Below are 19,399 nucleotides of genomic sequence, written 5' to 3' on the forward strand. Positions count from 1 at the left end.
TACAATATTTTCATTTATTATAAAACATACATAATTGAGCATAACAAGGAATTCTTTTTCATTTATAAGATAATGACATGATTTTTGGATATACCTTGCTTTTTATTCAAATATTTTGCAATTGTTTGACTTAAAAGTACCCGAATTACCTAAATAAATATAGGAGTACCGTTAATTATTACATGTTAACTAAATAGTTTATTATTTATGCAAATGGACCGTTTTACTTTTTCAGAAACACACGTATTTTCCTTAAAATAATAAGATAACCATGTATATTGTTTTAGAGTTTGCCTTTCATGTACATTTTTCTCTTTTATCAAATGTTGTATTTGTTTTTAACTTTTAGTCCCGTTTCTAAACAAAATTACATAAAATATACCAACGTGTTTGACGAAAGCAATTTTCCTTCATATGAAATAAGTTAATTATACAAATATGCAGCGTACCACTGGTTCAGGTCAATAAATAATGCAGAAACAACAATCTCGTAATTGTGGAAATGATGGACAAAAAGTTCAAAAATCAAATCAAACATACAAAAATATTTTTGGTTTTAATTCTGATTCATAACTGGACATCCTGGTCTGGTTCTGTTTCTTTTGCCTGATCTTGTTCTGGTTCCCTATTCTCATATTTGTGTCTGACAGGACAGTTTAGTGTCTGCGTACTTATACTAATCCCATTGGCTTGCGTCAGATTAGTTGATCTACTACACAAGCTATTGCAGGAACCGGAAGTTCTTAGTCTATGAGTAAGTTCCATATCGGAACCTGCAAATAGAAAAATCAGTTAAAAAAACAGTTATCTTATATACCTACTTCAGTAAATCAATACATTTCAAAAGTTATGACTTAAACTCATTTTTCCATCCTTTTCTGTTTCTGTTTGGTTACACTATTGTTATTTTGATGTTTATAGGGATGGTTAAGTGTTTTTTGTGCTCCATTGAATTTACCCCAAATGTATTTTTTAGAACGCTACAAAACTAAGAAATGTTTTATATTTTGTGATTTTTTTATAAAAAAATATATCTCAAAGTGAGCATACTGTCAGTAATTGCAAAAGCTCTATCCATTTAATTTAACTGTACACTCGTGGCTATAGGTGACATACAGTAAAACCAACGGCACGCAATAATCACAATTGAAGTTAAGTACGAAAAGATGCTGATAGAGAAGGTAAAATGACTATCGTTTAAACCAGTTTTATTCCACTTTTATTCGTCTTGTGCAAGTAGTTCGAAATGTGATCTCCTGCCTGTAAATTTGTATAATTCCTTATTTTCCTTAAAGTTATCCCCTTTTTAATGCACTAACAAACTCAGCATTCCAGCTTTGGATGCTACCACCAAACCACCGAGAAAGTTTAGTAAATTGTATTATATACGATGTAGGTTGCTCTTCTGTAAATATAGACAATGCACCATTTCCCACAGGAACTGTGTATCTTTTACTAAAATGTTTCGTAACAAATTCGACTTTGGAATGCTAAGTTCATATGCACTACTATTTTTCCAGAGATAAAAATATGGGATATAGTGCGTCATATATCAACATTATCATGGGTGGGACTTCAAAGAGTTTAAACTTATACAAAAAATATATATTACCATTCCCTTCACTTTGAGACTTTTTGCGAATTCAATGTGTCCGCTGTCGAACAGTATTTCTACAGGTAAAGTTCCAAAGTAAAGTCTTTTTCGGATGTAACATGGCGATCATATCTCGTTACCAATAGTTAAACAAAACAAAATATTTATGAAAATATTATATCTTAAAAGAGGCGTGGTTTGTGAATGAGCTGTATTTACAAAGTGCAACCTTTAACAATTAGTTTTTAATTAATTGACATTATAATTGGAGAAAATGGTCAATGTAAATATGTTTTCTTCTGATCTGTTTTATTTAACAAAGCTCTTTACTTAGACCAAACACAAACATATATGTTTCCTATGTCGGGAAAATAGGGTAGGTGTTTTGGGTGATACTAAGAGGACAGGAGGAAAACCATACAGAAAGGGATCTTCACTTTTGCAAAACGTTGGAATTGCGAATCTGTACTACATGTAATTTTACCTTGGTATGACTTTGAATCTGTGTCGATACGAATGTTACATTTTGTAGCTCTATAATTATTCTGTACAACAGGGCCAGACATTACCGGCTTGGCTGCCATTAAAGATTGTCGGACGTTTCTTTCTGCATGAAATATGATAATGTATGATTTTGGCGCGAACATACATGCTAAAGCTACGGTGGCACTAAGGCTTATAGCAAACGACATGGTGGCTATTCGGATGTCTATTTCGTCTGCAGTACTAAAGAATATTGGCACAAATGCTAACCATATAATACACGTTGTATACATAGTCAATCCTATATGTTTTGATTCATTGAATGCTTCTGGTATGTTACGTGTCAAAAATGCAAAGAAAGTACACACAATAATCAAAAATATTGGATAGGTAAATCCCACCATATACCACGCCTCCACGGCGTCATTACACACTAACTGATGGTCATCACGATTGGCATAATAGGATATAACTTTTGGTGGCCGCAGCAGAACCCACACTATACCCACTGCATTTTGAACTGCAACCAGGGAACCACAAATCACAAGTTGTGATTTAGGGCTAATAAATTTAGGACGTTTTGTTGTTCTTTTCCCTGCTTTGAAGATTCTATAAATTCTGTTTGTTTTAGTCAATATTGCAGAATACACAATCGAAAAACATAGTCCAATTCCAAATTTCTGTGCTCCACACGAAATTTCAGTTGGTTTTGAAACAAGTATAAAGGTCATCGAATAACACAGAAAAATTCCAACTAGAAGAACAAAACTCAGCTCTCTTCCTGATGCTTTTACGATGGGTGTAGCACTGTATCTAAGGAACGTAATCATGGCGGTAGACGTTGCTGCTAATCCAAGTGTTGCAACAATCATGGCAGCAAAACTTAACGCGTCCCCATAGTCAAGAAATTTCTGTGGAATTGGTTGACAATAAGATTTATCGGCTATGGGTATTGTACCCATAGGACACGTGACACATTCAGATTTCGATGGCATGTATTGATAAGTATGACATTTCATGCATGTCCAGCAACACGAGTCACCTTCAACAAGTTGAGTTGCCTCCCCTGGTCCACATGGATGACTACAAACAGATGGTGGATGTATCGGTTCGTCAAGTCTGTACGTTAAGTTTTGCATCTGTTCATATGAAAAGAAATTATTTTTTTTTAAAATCGAGCCATTTATGAAACAATCATTTTATCATAAATAAGTTTTTAATGACTCGATTAAATTCATAACCTTCAAATGTAATTAACAGTGTGTTAATAGATTATTGAAGCAAAGATTCCGTCACAAAAATATTCAGATAAGAATACTATATGGAGTGCAATTAATAATTTTCGAGAGCAGTTTCAAAATATTTGCAAAACTGAAATGTAAAAAGTAAAATCACAACAATACTGAACTTAGAGGAAAATCAATTCGAAAAGTCCATAATCACATGGCAAAATGTAATAACAAAACGCATCAAAAACGAATGGACAAGAACGTAACACCGTGGAACAAAAAAATAATTACATAGATACTTGAATGTTATCGGAGAAACAACTATAAACATTTAACACTGCACACGTGGTTAAAAATAAAAATAAGATGGAGCATAATTGCAAATGAGACAACTCTCCACAAACATGACAAAAGACCAAAAATGACACAGAAATTAACAATTATAGGTCACCTTAACAAAGAGCAATACCGCATATAGTCAGATATAATGAAATAGTTTATAGAAAATCTCAGAATTTCTTGATTTTGCAGATTGGCTTCTTTTAAAATAGATAAATGCATTATTTATTCGATTTTCAGATATAACTCAAAGAGCAGAAATTGTATGTAAGATGTTACCAAAATTTGTGACATAGCCAATTTACTGCTCCTTGGTCTTAAAAGAATTACGAGAGACTATTTAAACACATATTTATATCAATAATTCATCAACACAGAAAAAAAAACTATTACAGCTATCAATGGTAAACAATACTGGTTCTCCTTGTTAAATTTTTATGACAGTTTTTTTTCCGGTACTATTTCCATCAAACTTATCCTATTTATATTATATGAACAGTTTTAATACAAAGTATATTATTCAGTATCAAGGAAGCTGTACATGATAAATAAACTCATCGTATGACATTGACATTCTGCTATTAACCATTACATTCTAAAATAAACTTCAGTAATATTCATCGCGTTCCAATTAGAAAAGTGATTTTACAAACCTCAGTAAGATTTCCATTTTTGAAATATCCAACTGTACTCCATTCATATTCACCTTTTTCTTTTTGATGGAAATTAAGGATTCGATATCGAGCAGGACCATCTCCATTAGGCAGAAACTGAAAATCATCACCGGACAAATCTAAAAATATCAATAAAGTTTTATTTCTTATAGTTATAGATAGAAGAAGATGTGGTATGAGTGCCAATGAGACAACTCTCTATCCAAATCATAATTTGTAAAAGTAAACCATTTTAGGTCAAAGTATATAAAAGGTAAAATCACAAAAATACTGAATTCCGAGGAAAACTCAATAGTAAAGTCCCTAATCAAATGGCAAAATCAAATGACAAAACACATCAAACGAATGGAAAACATCAGTCATATTCCTTACTTGGTTCAGGCATTTTAAAATGTAGAAAATGGTGGATTGAACCTGGTTTTATAGCGCTAAACCTCTCACTTGTACGACAGTCTTTTATTTATTATCGAATTTATTATCGAATTGTACATTGTTTTTCCGAAGTTCACATGTTTGATATTGTGTAGATATGTTTATTTCAATTGATCTTCGTTTAAAACGGTAGTACGAAACATTGGTTAACAGTGCTATGGTGCGGTTACGATTTTTACATTAATTTTATTTTAAAAGCATTTTACTAGTATTAAATCATAAGGTTGAATTGAGGGCTTTTATCTTTAATAATGATGATTAATTCAGTTCTATTGTGATATACTTCATTAATGGATATACATTGTAAAAACGATTTTGTAAGAAATATAAGAAAAAGTTACGGGAAAAAAATTAACAAAATTTAGATCAATATTTTACTTCTGGTTATGTTGTAGTTTGTAATTCTTCGACTTATGATGTTTGATCACCCTAAGCGATCTGTGATGCTAATAAAATCACTTATTGGCTTTCCGAAGACGATATTATCAAGCTATCAAACTGATACATATTAGATACATTTCTATAATGATCGCATGTCATTTTAGAAATAGGGAAACACTACTTTCTTCATTATTTTTAACTATTTATTTATTTATTTTGATCAATGTTTTAGTCATAACATCTTTTTGCTTGATATATGAAACATAAACGACTCAGATAAAATCTGGATTATGATATAAGAAACCTTGTTTGATTGTGCTTATTAAATATCTGATCCTGATTCTATATACAGCAAGGATTAAACTTTAAAAGGATAATATTTTCCACAAAAAAGACAACCAATACTGTCAACGTCGACTTGTTGGTTGTAATCAATGATTCACCAACTTGATAAAAATAATGGATGAAATTTTATTTTTGTTACTGCACTTTAAGGATGTACTTAGGTGAGGTTAGGTGAAAATGAATAAATCAAAAAATTAAAATTGATACTATAAGCCGGTAGAGCATATGTTAAGGATAAAAATAAGCTAAAAATATTGATAGGTCATGGACCTCCTTTTCGAGATATTTGAAATTTAAAATATGGCGGGAAAAGGCTGACTCGGACTTTTACCTTATATTTGCATTGGTAGTATTTGGGTCTCAAAACAAAAAGAAAATCAAGGATCTTCTAAAATTTTGTTAAATGACGTTTCATGAGATATTAAGTCTTATATGAAAAAATAAATGGGTGTTATGGGGCAAAATATTTTACCTTGTATTGTATGGAAAAACACCAAGGAGTCCGAATATTTGACACAAATTCCAAAACCTCACCTAAGTACATCCTTAAGCAATCTCACAGAATGTAACCTTCAATTAAACAAAATCCAAAACACCATTTTGATAACAATTCTTTCATTTGTCTTTTTTTTTTGTTTTAGCAATTGCAAATAGCCTTTTTTAGCTCACCTGGCCCGAAGGGCCAAGTGAGCTTTTCTCATCACTTGGCGTCCGGGTCCGTCGTCGTCCGTCGTCGTCCGTCGTCCTGCGTCCGTCGTCGTTAATTTTTACAAAAATCTTCTCCTCTGAAACTGTTGGGCCAAATTAATCCAAACTTGGCCATAATCATCATTGGGGTATCTAGTTTAGAAATTGTGTGGCGTGACCCCGCCAACCAACCAAGATGGCCGCCACGGCTAAAAATAGAACATAGGGGTAAAATGCAGTTTTTGGCTTATAACTCAAAAACCAAAGCATTTAGAGCAAATCTGACATGGGGGTAAAAATGTTCATCAGGTCAAGATCTATCTGCCCTGAAATTTTCAGATGAATCAGACAACCAGTTGTTGGGTTGCTGCCCCTAAATTGGTAATTTTAAGGAAATTTTGCTGTTTTTGGTTATTATCTTGAATATTATTATAGATAGAGATAAACTGTAAACAGCAATAATGTTCAGCAAAGTAAGATTTACAAATAAGTTAACATGACGGAAATGGTCAAATGACCCCTTTAAGAGTTATTGCCCTTTATAGTCAATTTTTAACCATTTTTTGTAGATCTTAGTTATCTTTTACAAAAATCTTCTCCTCTGAAACTGCTGGGCCAAATTAATCCAAACTTGGCCATAATCATCATTGGGGTATCTAGTTTAGAAATTGTGTGGCGTGACCCCGCCAACCAACCAAGATGGCCGCCACGGCTAAAAATAGAACATAGGGGTAAAATGCAGTTTTTGGCTTATAACTCAAAAACCAAAGCATTTAGAGCAAATCTGACATGGGGTAAAAATGTTCATCAGGTCAAGATCTATCTGCCCTGAAATTTTCAGATGAATCAGACAACCAGTTGTTGGGTTGCTGCCCCTAAATTGGTAATTTTAAGGAAATTTTGCTGTTTTTGGTTATTATCTTGAATATTATTATAGATAGAGATAAACTGTAAACAGCAATAATGTTCAGCAAAGTAAGATTTACAAATAAGTTAACATGACGGAAATGGCCAAAAAGTGATGAGAAAAGCTCACTTGGCCGAAGGGCCAAGTGAGCTTTTCTCATCACTTGGCGTCCGGCGTCCGTCGTCGTCCGTCGTCGTCCGTCGTCCTGCGTCCGTCGTCGTTATCTTTTACAAAAATCTTCTCCTCTGATACGTGGCCAAATTAAACCAAACTTGGCCACAATCATCATTTGGGTATTTAGTTTTAAAAATGTGTGGCGTGACCCGGTCAACTTACCATGATGGCCGCCATGGCTAAAAGTAGAACATAGGGGTAAAATTCAGTTTTTGGCTTATAACTCAAAAACCAAATCTGACATGGGGTAAATGTTCATCAGGTCCAGATCTATCTGCCCTGAATTTTTCAGGTGAATCGGACAACCTGTTGTTGGGTTTTACAAAAATCTTCTCTGAAACTACTAAGCCAAGTTAATTATAGATAGAGATAATTGTAAGCAGTTAGAATGTTCAGTAAAGTAAGATGAACAAACACATCACCATCACCAAAACACAATTTTGTCATGAATCCATCTACGTCCTTTGTTTAATATTCACAAAAACCAAGGTGAGCGACACAGGCTCTTTAGAGCCTCTAGTTATTATTATTGTAGTTTTATTAGTTTTGCAAAATCATTTATTGCAATTTTTTTTTTAAATTTTGCAAGATTATTTTCTTTCATTGTATTGGTCTTACATTGTCTACCTCTAATCTAAAATTCAAGTAAATCAACATATTTCGGATATAAAAAAATTGTCCAAATAGTGGTATACAAAATATTTATAATTTCATTCCAAACAATATAAGAATATGGTGGACTTGATTAATAAATATTGTTTAGACTTTTTCTTATGTTAAGTGTAACCCAAGTCCCTATGTTGTGAAATCCCTTTAAAAATTAGTTATGATTACACAATTTGTTTACTAGTAGCAATTGTTCACGAAAATCACGATGAAGCCCAGACATAAAAATATAAGGCAGTAGAATCCAAGGTAAAGTGTTCAAATTGTTGATAAAATACATAGTTTAACGTTTGCAGCTGGTAGAAGTTTCTCCAAGAAAGTATCAACAGACCAGTCGTCAGTTCATGAATTTCCACTCAATGACAAATGTTCATACTTATAAATTAACCTTTTATAAAACTTTGGATTTTTTTTAAATACTTAGGATTTTCTACATCAGGAATATATTACCATAGTTGTATTTTACAAAACTTTTGTAATTTTGCCTTTCAACTTCGTACTTTATTTGGCCCTTTTAACTTTCTTTTATTTGAGCATCACGAATGAATCTTTTGTAGACGAGACTCACGTCTGGTGTATACAATTTTAATCTTGGTATCTATGATGAGTTTATTCACCAGTATATGAAACTATGTCATGTTATACAATTCATTGAATCTCGAATGACCTAATATCAATACCAAGATCACTTTTGATGTTTCACCACGCAGCATTTCAGTTCTGACAATGTCTATTATAAATAAAATTTCTGGAGGACAAATGTTTGAACAAGAGATATGAAGCAATCTCAGTTCCATCACGACATAATGCATACTGATATCAAAAGAAGATATGCTGTTTACATAAATGTCAAGCCCAACAATGAACGTTTCAGGAGTAGCTTCATGAATCAAAGTTACAACAGAAGAATTTTTGTACAATATGCATAGGCATAAATATATTATCGATTAATCTTACTCAAGGCTTTTGAACCAATTGAAATGAATATAATTATGTGTTTTACCTGATAATCGTTACTTACATTTGCTTTGACAGCCAACAAGATCAACTGATTCTTATATTTTGCTACAATTATAATGTATCAAAGGGAACTCCAGATAATTCTTAGCCGATGCTAGTTTCTATTAAGCATACCTTTACATCTTATGATAGCTGTATCCTTCATATAAGGCTAAGTTTGTAATACCTTTTTGTAACCAACGTGACTCAGTAAATATTGCATAATGAGTACACTAGTTTTGTTTCGGTTTATAATACAATTTTAAGGAATTGAGTATAACGCTACATCAATACATCAATATTTTTTTCTTTAACGGTTAATAAAAAATCAAAACACGTCTATGATGGGGAGTGAGGTACAGGTCCTTTTCCGGGACGTCGGGATCGGGTGTTTTTAAGCTCGGGATTTCGAGATTGATCCTTTCGGGATTGATCCTTTCGGGATTAATCTTTTCGGGATCCGGGAATTCTTTTTTTTCGAATTTCGTGATGTCGGGATTTAAATTACTTTAAATTCGGGACCGCGGGATTTCATGTTTTTAAGCCCGGGATTTCGGGATCCCTTCCCCCTCGTCTTTTGCTAAGGGAAAATTGTTTGCATCATCTAAAATATTATTGACCGACAGATCAGCTGTTCATAATGTCTGTTAAATATAAAGTCATCATGCTTGGCTGTTTAGATCCTCTTAAATTGAGCAACAGAGCAGTCAAGATGTCTGCTCTACTTTAATGGTTTTGTGTTTGTCATGGTTTGTGGTTATTGTGTTGCTAAGCTGTTGATTGAAGTAAGCTTATGTTTATTCTTGTATCTGTCTAAAGACTTCAACGTGTCAAAGTGAATTTGGAGTATAACATTTTCTTTTCTGAGTTACGAAGTTTAAAATTATTATATTCTACAATTTTACCGTACCTTTGAATTGCACTTCTAAAAGAAACTTTTTCAATGTTTCACCATCTATCGGATTCATAGCATCGCACAATCCTTTGGTATTTGGACAGAGTGTTCGGTGCATATTCTAAAAGTATCAAAGCATTAACTTATTACAATCTTTGGTTTTTTTATCAATTTTTACTCGATATTGAATATTATACGCGTAAGTTGATACATATACATATGAATTGTCCCACCGAAATGTCCAGTGTATACATTAGAAAATTGAGAAATTAAATAGTACCGAAGTTGACTAGAAAGGGTTAACTGCGAAATAAATTATTTGCGAAAATAAGTTGGTTTACAGTATGTGATAACGTATACCTTGATTGCATGTGCAAACGCCAGAACAGCATCGCTGACAAACTGTAATTGAGCCTCCATGTCAAATGTGTCTAGATCAAACGACTCGTTTCCTGTGCAGTCCTTTATAAAGTTCTCGTTATAAGGTGTCCAGGGACTACCTCGATATTTGCATTTGAATTGTTGCTCCCAGTATTCTATAAACCAAGGATTCCGATGATTGCTGCCTGGTTTTAACTTTAAGAAATAATCTTTAAATCCTTTTACTTCGTATGCTAATGGCTGAGTTGTAATAGCACCTTCAACCTATTAAAAGAAAATATATAAAAAGATAAATGGGAAAAAGACATTTCTTTTATTAAAAAAGTACTTCTTGTTGCTGGCAGATGTATTAGACTTTCCTAGAATTCATTATTCTATCAAAGGTCTATACATGTAAGCTAAAAAAATTATTGTTGTTGAAAATATAAATCAACCCATTACAAAGAATCATAAACTCGTCTGATACTCTATGAAGTAGCCCCTTGAAGAAAACCTTTTCTCACTTCAAAAACGTAAGCAGTATGCTATATAAAAAACAGATATAACGTCTCAAGTTCTAATGCACGGGTTTTATTTTATCAGATGTGGTTGACTTATATTGTAATTTATTTTTTACTCTTTTCAAAATTGTAAAAACTGTAGTTTGGGATGCATTCTCCAACGATCTGAAAGCGAGGGTGTATTTTCTGCTAAAACATCTTTCGAGGCTAAAATGAATTGTAAATGTTTACCATGAAAACGTATCATGAATTTTGATAATTCCAATGGTTATTATCCAGTTAAAGACGAATTCTATTATTATTCATTCGTCGTACATCGGTAACGTCCTGGACTTATTAATTACATTGTACAGAATCATTAACGAGGAACTACGAATTGTCAATATACAAGACAAAGTTCATTAATAAAAATGACACAACACATATCGATAAAACAGTGTTATGTCCTTAGTAAACAGTTTAACTGGTTTATGGTTATAGTAGTTAGTATTGCTTGAATGAAAAACATATGATCATCGCGTACTTCTTTACTCATTTAGTTCTGTTTACTTTGCCAACACATATAATGACAAGACAAATCATTTGCTAATACTGAAAATGACTTATAGACTGATAGGTATGTTTCAATATAATTGTCGGAGATGGAAGACACATGGTGCTGCGTTATGAGAGCAAAATATAGATAAAATATTGGTATTAGAATATTATACCATGGACACAAAGCAAACAACCAAATAGTAGATTGAAAAAAAAAGACTAACAGTTGAGACGAAGAACAGGTTGGTTCAAAGTTTGACAGATATAAAGTATTTATAATTTTAGTGAAACCATGATTGGTGAGAATACATAATATTTATCAAAAGAGATTAATTAATGAATTGTCTTTAATAACAATGATAAACAATATAAATATATCATTACATGAAATATAAAAAGAAGGAGATTTTAGGCAAGTATTCAAAAACCAGGACCCATGATAGTTCTAAATGACAGATGAGACAATAGTAAATAAAATCGTATTGATTAGACACTCATATTTTAATCAACAGAATCACTATCTAAGTATTATAAAAAGGACGATTTTTGTCAAAAAATACAAAACAAAAAACATCAGAATTTGATTTGACATTCAAACATCAGATAACGAAATTGGATGGATCCGCACACGAAATAAAATACCAGGAGCGATAACAGGCAAAAAAACCTAATGTGCAGAAATTAAATATATTTCGAAGTAAAAATTAAATATGTATGCTTGCTCAAGAGTTCTGATTATTCAAATGGTTATCATCCAGTTAAAGCATTCGATTATTATTCATTTATCGTACACCGGAATCGTCTTGGACTTATTAATTACATTGTACAGAAACACTAATGAGGAACATTGAATCGTCAATAGACATAATACAGTCCGTTAATAAAAGGGACACAACACATCAATAAAACAGTGTTATGTCCTTGGTGAACAGTATAACTGGTTAATGTTGATAGTAGTTTGTATTGCTTTAATGACAAATATGAGCATCGCGTACTTCTTTACTCATTTAGTACTGTTTACTTTGTCAACACATATAATGACAAGACAAATCATTTGCTAGTACTGAAAATGATTTATAGACTGATAAGTATGTTTCGATCTAAACGTCGGAGATGGAAGATAAATTGTGCTAGATAAAGAGAACAAAATATAGATAAAATATTGGTATCTGAATCTTATACCATGGAGAAAAGCAAGCAAACAAATAGCAGATTTGAAAAAAACACTAACTAACAGTTACGGCGAATAACAGGTTTGTTCAAAGTTTGACACACATGAAATATCTAGAATTAATTTTAGTGAAACCATGATTAGTGAGAAACATAATATTTATCAAAATAGATTAAATATCGAATTGTCTTTAATTACCATGATAAACAATATATAAATAATTATATCATTACAGGAAAAATAAAAAGAAAAGATTTTAGACAAATATACGAAAACCAGATGCCATGAAAGTTCTAAATGACAGATGAGGCAATAGTAAAAAGAAGTCGTATTGATTAGACAATTATATTTTAATCAACAGAATTACTTATCTAAGTAATATAAAAAAAGGACCATTTTGGCAAAGAATACAAAATAAAAAAAAAATCTGAATTTGATTTGACATTCAAACATCAGGTAACGACATAGAATGGACTCGCACAAGAAATAAAATACCAGGAGCAATAAAATACAAAAACAAATAAAAAACAATGAGAGAAACTAATTATATATTTCGAAGTAAAAGTTAAATGTTTATGTTTACTCAAGAGTTCTGAGTTCAAATGGTTATCTTTGATCCAGTTAAAGCATTCAATTATTATTCATTCATCGTACATCGGAATCATCTCGGACTTATTAATTACATTGTACAGAAACGTTAACAATGAACTTCAAATTGTTCAATAAACACGAAAAAGTTCGTTAATAAAAAGGACACAACACGTATCAATAACACAGTGTTATGTCCTTAGTAAACAGTTTAACTGGTTTATGTTTATAGTAGTTTGTATTGCTTGTATGAAATAAACAAGAACCGCTTACTTTTTGTATTATTTAGCTCTGTGTACCATGTGAACACATATAATGACAAGACACATCATTTATAACGACTGTAAATGATTTATAGACTGATCAGTATGTTTCGATATATTTGTCGGAGATAGAAGATAAATTGTGCTACACATTGAGAGCTGAATATAGATACAATTTTTATATCAGAATCGTACAAAGAAAAAAGGAACTAAAAACTATTTTTTTTTGTGCGTTCTTATGATGTACTGTTACACGACTGTCCCAGATTACGAGAAGGCTTGGGGTCCCGATTGCATGTTTAACACCGCAACATTCTAAATGTATGCGCCTGTCCAAAGTCAGGAGCCTGTAAATCAGTGGCAAGGCCGTAACTAGGCATCTTATTTTAGTGAGGCAAAATAATTGAGCCGAGCGAAGCGAGGCGAAATTTTTTTTTGGAGGGTATGAAATGAATGGTGCAAAATCCTGCATTCTAGGCATTTTTAGAGAGTTTCATAATGATTTGAATTTGGACACTTTTTATATAAATTTTTCATATTTTAAGACTTTTACTTACACCAAATTTTTAACAACTTTATTTAATTTATGTGTTAGATAATCATCCAAATATCACTGATTTGAGTCTGCTGCCAGAACATAGAACGAAAATCGATTCAGTCAGAGTTTGCTATGGCCGGTTCAGTCAAATCGTTTCAGAATCATAATTTGGTCTGCTGATATCCTTATCGCGATGAAGGGAGCATGGCAAGACCACACAATCTCTCGCCACTCATGCATGCTCTTTTCCAAGTTTTCAGTCGTTTCAGGGTAGTCAGTGTTTCTAAAGGTAGCACATTATCATCACCATCATCAACACAATGATCAATGTCTTCTTCCAATTCCTTCTCCATCAACAATTCGGCAGCAGCATCGGTAGTAACAGTTTTGTTTGCAAAAGGAAATTAAGCTTTCCTGTAAGCACCACCATACAGTCGCAGTTACAACATATTAAACTCGCTTTTACGCTGACAAAGAGTAGACAAACTATATAATGAGATAAGATATATGTATATGATTCTATCTAGAGTAAGTATATATGATATGGGTACAGGGGAATTGAAATGGAGTTTTTGACGTTTACATGTAGGTCCGTAATTTCAAATTATTTCTGGAAATAGTTGGTGGTATTTTAGTTCCAGAATCTATAAATTTAGGGTTGGGGGTTGGGGTGTTCGATTCCGAAACCCCGAATATAAAGAAACGAAATTCCGTAGTCCCGAATAAGTAAAGACAAAATCCTGTGTTAAAGGTTCTACCATTCCTCAATAATATCAAACTGGAATATGGGATATTCTTTCAATTTTTAAGGTTAAAGAAACATGGATAAAAACTAATCCATGCATGTTTCATATTATTTATATTTTATTTATCTGTAAAGAGAAAGATTAAAGTTCATGAAATGAATATGCAGACAGGACTGTCCCCTTGCGATGCCCAGTACTTGATTTGTCAAAAGTTGGTGAAACGGAGAAATGAATACGCAGACAGGACTGCCCCTTTCCGAAGACCAGTACTTGATTTGTCAGTTTACTTATCGTTTTTGGATTGTTCTAATGAAGTTATATGCAATACTCAGATTCTGTTCACAAAAAAAAAACTAGTTTATTAGAATTATTCCTTCTTTACCTTCAGTGTCACTTTTCCTTTTTCTGCAAGAGCCTGTTTTTAACCAGAGATCCATGATGATTATCGTTACTAGGTTAATGTAATCGAGAAACATCACCCGTTGAGATGCTGAGTTATATTCAGGAAGAATAGTTTAAAAGGAGTGATGACAAGTTATAGAAATTAAGGTTGAGACAGAACAACAAACGATTATTATATTTATATATATGTTTAAAAAAAAATTAGTGTCGAAATTTTAGTGAGGCAATTGCCTCACTTGCCTCAAGGGTAGTTACGGCCTTGAGTGGTAGCCGTTTTTTGATTTGTAAGATATTTGTTTTTCGTACATTTTTTGTTCATAGATTAGGCCGTTAGTTTCCTCGTTTGAATTATTAGACATTTGTCATTTCAGGACCTCTTAAAGGTGACTATACGATGTTGGCTTTCCAATTGGCAATATTATTCATACCACATCTTCTTTTTTTGATATCTACAAATGGTTTGCCATATATGAAATATCTAAAATTAAGTTAAGAGAAACTATGATAAGTGAAAAAAAATACTATAACGAATAATTTTTTTCGTTTAATTACCAATAAACAAATAAAAAGATACAGGAAATATAAAAAGATAGAAGTTTTAGACAATTATTCGACAATTAGAAGCTATGGATCTAAATGACTGGTGAGACGATAGTAAAACAAGTCGTAGTAAGTCGATCAACATGTTCGTTCAGTCAACGGAATCGCTAATCCTAGTATATATTATATGAAATAGCTACCATTTGAGTAAAAAAAAATGACGTTCAAATATCACATATATTCGATGTCAACGAGAGAGAAAAATAGATAGGCACACGCTAATAAAATACAAGAAACAGTAGCATGCAACAAATTAAAAACAAAATAAATGTACAAAAAAGAAACATGATGAAAGAAATCCCCTAGAACTCAATGTACCAAAAAAAGCGTATAGAAAACTAAAACAAAGAGACAATACAGCAGAAGCTAGATTGATTTAAATCTTTTTACTTCAATCTTCGATTCGAAAAGACATAATCAATAATCATTTTGTTTTAACATCAGTGAGCTACCAAGTCAGACGTTAACCGTATAAACACGTTGATATCAAAGATGCTTTGTCTTTTCTCCACCAGTAAATAAAAGTGCAATAATAAAACTAAAAAACACTCCGCGTTATACGGTGGTTTTCCTTTAGGTGGTATTCGTTGGAATCCTTTTTGGTAAGGCATTATTAAAACTTCTTCATCAGTGACCATCCAGAAATTATTTTCAATCATTTGCTAGATTCATACGTTTAAATGCAAGGATGTATAAAAGTAATAATAGCTGTTGTCTGTTCAAGACAAACTCTCATGCATTTTATTTCTTCATTGATTTTGATTAAGATCCCGAAGGGTCAACTGAAGCCATTGCGACTGATAATCAGAAGTCACAGTGGTCAGGTCTAAATTAAAATAATCTGCATTCCCGAACAAAATAAAAAAAAAGAAAAATTAATATTTGTTTTCGTGTACACCAAAACGTCGTGATTGGTTAAAAACGTCCAAAACAATGAAAATTTAAGCAATGTCTTGACGTTATTTTCATTTTGGGGTACGAACAATGAAATTACACATAGATCCTAAAACGGCCAATTTTTCATTACTTAACGTACGTCTCAGAGTTTATTTGTTATGCATTGATATTTTGTTTTTGAAAATAAGTACATACCAGGACGCAATTTGCCTTTTTATATTTCTCCAATATGATATATATGTTTCATGTCACGTCATTAAACTAAAGTCATCTCATATAAGGTGATCAAGACTTGATCCTGACACATAAACAGCATAAACAGGATAATGAGGAATATTAACCAAACAAGACACTGTCTAGCATTTACTGTCATTTTTACACGAATTATTGACCAATTTAGCTGTGTCTCAACATATTTCCGACACAATTGTACTGTATTTGGATCTTAGGGGCATACGATACAGTAACAGAATATATAATGATGTTGCTCAAGTAAAATATTAGTTCACCCGACTTCAAAACTGTCACATATTAGGATAATATATATCATTGGTCTGATTTTATCCAGCAACTGAAAAACGAGTTTATGAACACCTTTTAAAAAAGACATTTTGCTTGATGATTTATGATGATGATTTGTACATATTTTGATGTTTAACATGCCGATGGTTTTATTTTACTGGATGAATATTCAGCTGAAAGTTTCTTTTGGTTTCTTAGAGTCATATCAGCGAGTGTCTTGTAATTCTAATGTTATCAACATTATTGAACCAATGTATGCATCTATAATAAACTCTGCTCTTTGTTGAAGGCTGTTCAATGACCTATAGCTGTTTATTTCTGCTTCATTTATTCTCTTCTAGAGAGTTGTCTCATTGGCAATCATACTACATTTTTTTATATATATATATAAAGTCCTTTATGCACGTTTTGTAAATAGATTTATTACGAATGTATAACGTTGAGTCGACAAATAAACATTCAGTGATTGTTGATAGGAAGTAATTATCTTTTGAGTGTGTTGTCGAAAATCAACTGGTCGTGACATTTTTTAACAAACACAGAGCATTGTGGAGCTCGTGAAAACTAAGTGTATTGTTAGAGCCATGACATTTATTTTTATATTTTTTTCATTTAAAGTATGTTTGTTCAAATGGTAAAACAATATCCAAGAAACCAAATTGTTTAGCAAATGCTTAAGATCCCGTTTATCTCAACATGTTACATATGAACTATGTGTTTGTATATAATCAGGTGTTTTCCTGTCAACGCACCGGTTTTGCAACTTTTAGAGTTCATGCAATACCGTCTCTGGGATGGTACAAGTAGCCTTCGATTAAATATGAATAATGCAATCAAGTTTAATTTATTTTGAAGTACATGTCTAAAACGCTCATACCATAAAAAAATCATTAATAAAAAAATCAAAATTTCATCAGGTAGGATTGTGCCTGATATTCATATGATGAAGACATAATCTTTCATTCAGTTTAAGTGAGGTCTGGAGCTGGAATGTCAGTTAACTGCTAGTAGTCTGTTGTTATTTATGTATTATTGTCATTTTGTTTATTTTCTTTGGTTACATCTTTTGACATCAGACTCGGACTTCTCTTGAACTGAATTTTAATGTGGGTATTGTTATGCGTTTAATTTTCTACACTGGCTAGAGGTATAGGGGGGTTGAGATCTCATAAACATGTTTATCCCCGCCGGATTGTTGCGCCTGTCTCAAGTCAGGAGCCTCTGGACTTTATCAGTCTTGTATTATTTTTAATTTTAGTTTCTTGTGTATAATTTTGAGTTTAGTATGGCGTTCATTGTGACTGAACTAGTATACATATTTGTTTAGGGGCCAGCTGAAGGACGCCTCCGGGTGCGGGAATTTCACGCTACATTTAAGAGCTGTTGGTGACCTTCTGCTGTTGTCTGTTCTATAGTCGGCTTGTTGTCTCTTTGACACATTCCCCATTTCCATTCTCAATTTTATTATAATAAAACATACATTTATAAATTAAAATTGCAAAAAAAAAATAAATATCATATTAACACATGCATGCGATGATGTGATGTTTTTTTCTTCAAAAAAATGTAAGTTCTCCTTGAAAAAGTTAACAAACACATAGGAATTTTAAAATCTCACAATTGCACAGCTTGATGTTACTTATAACATCTTGCTTTAATTATTAACACGCCAATTAGAGATTCCCCGTTACTACAAAATAATTTTTGGTTGACGTTTTAACACTCCAAAAAATGCAGAAAAGAAGCCATTTCTAAACAACTTGTAGGTAATTAATCCTACCTCAAGAAGTTTTTATTTTCGTTTATTTTTCTAGTCAATTTACAAAGTAGTACTTTAAGGCTGCAACTTATTAATTTTAAGCATTGCCTAATAGCTAATCAGGAAATGTAGGAATCACTGACCTTCGAAAGAAACCATGTAGTTGATTATGGAATTAGCACGAATTGTTGAAGTAATGTCTTTATAATTGCAAAAGTGTGAAGCTAAATTGAAAAGGAAATTAATTTAAAGTATTTCAATTAATAATGTATTGAAATTGTTGGAATACAATTCCTTTTAAAATCTAAAACCGCTTGATTATAACAACACATTTGTCTTGTCTAATTATATTATTTTCTATTGTACTAAACATTCACATGTTTCATTTGCATGCAATGCTACCTTTGTTTCAATATCCAAAACGAGGCACATGTTAAAATTACAGGACAAAAACTGATAATCGACTAAAATTCGATAATCGTGTGATTTTGAAACGATGCCAATAACTTCAAATGCTGTTAAAGTGTATTTGTGTTGGACATTTGCATATACATGATATGGTTAAAGATTGTTTTGCTTGACTAAATTGAAAGGAAAATTAAAGTGAACACCGATTGGCGCATCTTGATTATTATCACATAAAATAATAATTTGTATCAGACTGGTGTCTAAAACCATAGTTGGCCAAGT

General features: G+C 32.2%; 1 protein-coding gene across 1 annotated transcript in view; it reads right to left on the bottom strand.

Moving 5' to 3' along the window:
- Window positions 1-19,399, bottom strand: part of LOC143056894 (metabotropic glutamate receptor 2-like) — a 51,748-nt gene continuing 32,349 nt past the window's right edge. Inside the window, exons 6-10 of the mRNA XM_076230068.1 lie at window positions 10,166-10,450; window positions 9,821-9,926; window positions 4,299-4,438; window positions 2,079-3,216; window positions 1-773 (exon numbers count right to left, since the gene is read on the bottom strand). Coding sequence (XP_076086183.1) covers window positions 568-773; window positions 2,079-3,216; window positions 4,299-4,438; window positions 9,821-9,926; window positions 10,166-10,450 — 1,875 coding nt within the window. The 3' untranslated portion in view covers window positions 1-567. The remainder of the gene's footprint in view (window positions 774-2,078; window positions 3,217-4,298; window positions 4,439-9,820; window positions 9,927-10,165; window positions 10,451-19,399) is intronic.

This window comes from Mytilus galloprovincialis, chromosome 13, assembly GCF_965363235.1.
Source record: "Mytilus galloprovincialis chromosome 13, xbMytGall1.hap1.1, whole genome shotgun sequence".
In the NCBI taxonomy this organism is placed as follows: domain Eukaryota; kingdom Metazoa; phylum Mollusca; class Bivalvia; order Mytilida; family Mytilidae; genus Mytilus; species Mytilus galloprovincialis.